The sequence below is a fragment of the Trypanosoma grayi genome (assembly GCF_000691245.1).
Source record: "Trypanosoma grayi strain ANR4 Tgr_1375_V1, whole genome shotgun sequence".
NCBI classification, from domain to species: domain Eukaryota; phylum Euglenozoa; class Kinetoplastea; order Trypanosomatida; family Trypanosomatidae; genus Trypanosoma; species Trypanosoma grayi.
In genome coordinates, this window is record NW_008826993.1 from 2,171 (window position 1) to 3,603 (window position 1,433).

A 1,433-nucleotide genomic window follows, 5' to 3' on the forward strand; every position below is an offset into this window, starting at 1 on the left:
TCCGTAACGTTTTGTCACTCAGGGAAACGTCCTAGCCGTGTGGTTGAAACAAACCCCTATGAATTCGCAACGCGTGGTGAGGGCCTCGTGCCCCCCCACCGTCGCACCGCATCCACGCATATTTTCCATAATAGCGTTCCCCCACAACTCAACACTTTTACGTGGCCCTGTGATACGCAGATTGTCAATCCACACGTGAAGGGTTAGCTCCGGCGGGGCTTCGAACCGCGGTTTAACGACCTCGGGGTCACCCGCCAAAACCCTTGTGATGGTATGCACGATTTCTGGACTACATTTATACCCCATGGGGNGGCTGCGAACCGCGGTTCAACAACCTCGGGGTCACCCGCCAAAACCCTTGTGATGGTATGCACGATTTCTGGACTACATTTATACCCCATGGGGAGTCGCGTGAACTCAACGAGCTCCCCCTTTTCTGTTCGGCAACGGAAATTACCGCGTGTGTCTGCTGGCAAGCCCACCTGGAAGAAAGATGCCTTTAAATCGAAAATGGCGGCTGTTTCGCCATAAACCGCGCCCAGGTACTGGGAAATATGCCCCAGAGGAACCATAACCCCGTAGTCCTCTTGGTCATTTTTTGCTTTGGGCCAGGCTATGAAACGGCACCGCGGCCCCGACTGTTTTTCCTCCACCACCGTAAAAGGCACAACCCACTCGGTAGTGGGTAGCTTTGATGTGGTTTGAATAATGCCCGCCTTCTTCATAACCTGGGCGTCCTCCTCTGTCATCTTCAAGAGGGGCTCTCGTTCCCCTGCCCTAGCAAAAGCTGGCTGTTGGACCAAGTCCCACACTGTGTTAAACCGTTTCAGAGCCGTAGGATTGAGCCGGCTCCGGATCCAGTGCAATGAAATAGTATCCACGCCTACCTGCTGTAACGGTAACTTCCTTTCATCGTTCTGATCGGCCACACGTGTGCGATGGGTACGTCGCAAAATGCTGTGCCCTTGAAAAAGCTGTCCCTGCTCTTGCCCTCTCTCCGGACAGGCCCATGGAGACATCGCCCATTTGCCGCCCTCTTCTACATATATGCCGTCAGGTGTGCGGATTTGTTGACCAAAGCGACCTACGGCCCTATGCACCGCGCTGTGCTGCGTGGCGGCTCTAGAGGGTTTGCGTGTTTCCCCAACTGGGCTAGTAGTCGAGGGTCGAGGTCGTGTTCGATCACTGCTGCGGCTGCATGCGCCAGTGCCCCTCTTTTTATGGAATGCACTGTCATGACGAAGGGGCGGAGTACATTTTCCATGCCTCTTGTGGTTAAAGTTGTGAGCCGTTCCCCCACCACCATTCCCGTGGTGACGCCTCTCACCCTTTTTGCACCTTCTCCCCCGATAACCACGTATCTTACCGCTCTGTGAGGGTCGATTTTGAACGTCTTTTGGAGAGCCCCCCAGTCTACAATGAGGGCTTCCTTG

General features: G+C 54.7%; 2 protein-coding genes across 2 annotated transcripts; both read right to left on the minus strand.

Annotated features, from left to right (window-relative positions):
* Nucleotides 1-203: 203 nt before the first annotated feature.
* Nucleotides 204-1,019, minus strand: DQ04_13751000 (rab1 small GTP-binding protein; the record flags this gene model as incomplete). The annotated part of the gene is made up of 1 exon (XM_009317020.1): nucleotides 204-1,019. One exon carries the CDS (start codon nucleotides 1,017-1,019, stop codon nucleotides 204-206), a length of 816 nt encoding a protein of 271 aa, XP_009315295.1.
* A 65-nt stretch (nucleotides 1,020-1,084) lies between these two features.
* On the minus strand, nucleotides 1,085-1,433 carry DQ04_13751010 (putative mitotic centromere-associated kinesin (MCAK); the record flags this gene model as incomplete). The annotated part of the gene is made up of 1 exon (XM_009317021.1): nucleotides 1,085-1,433. A coding segment is annotated over one exon (349 nt), but the record flags the coding sequence as incomplete, so codon positions are not given.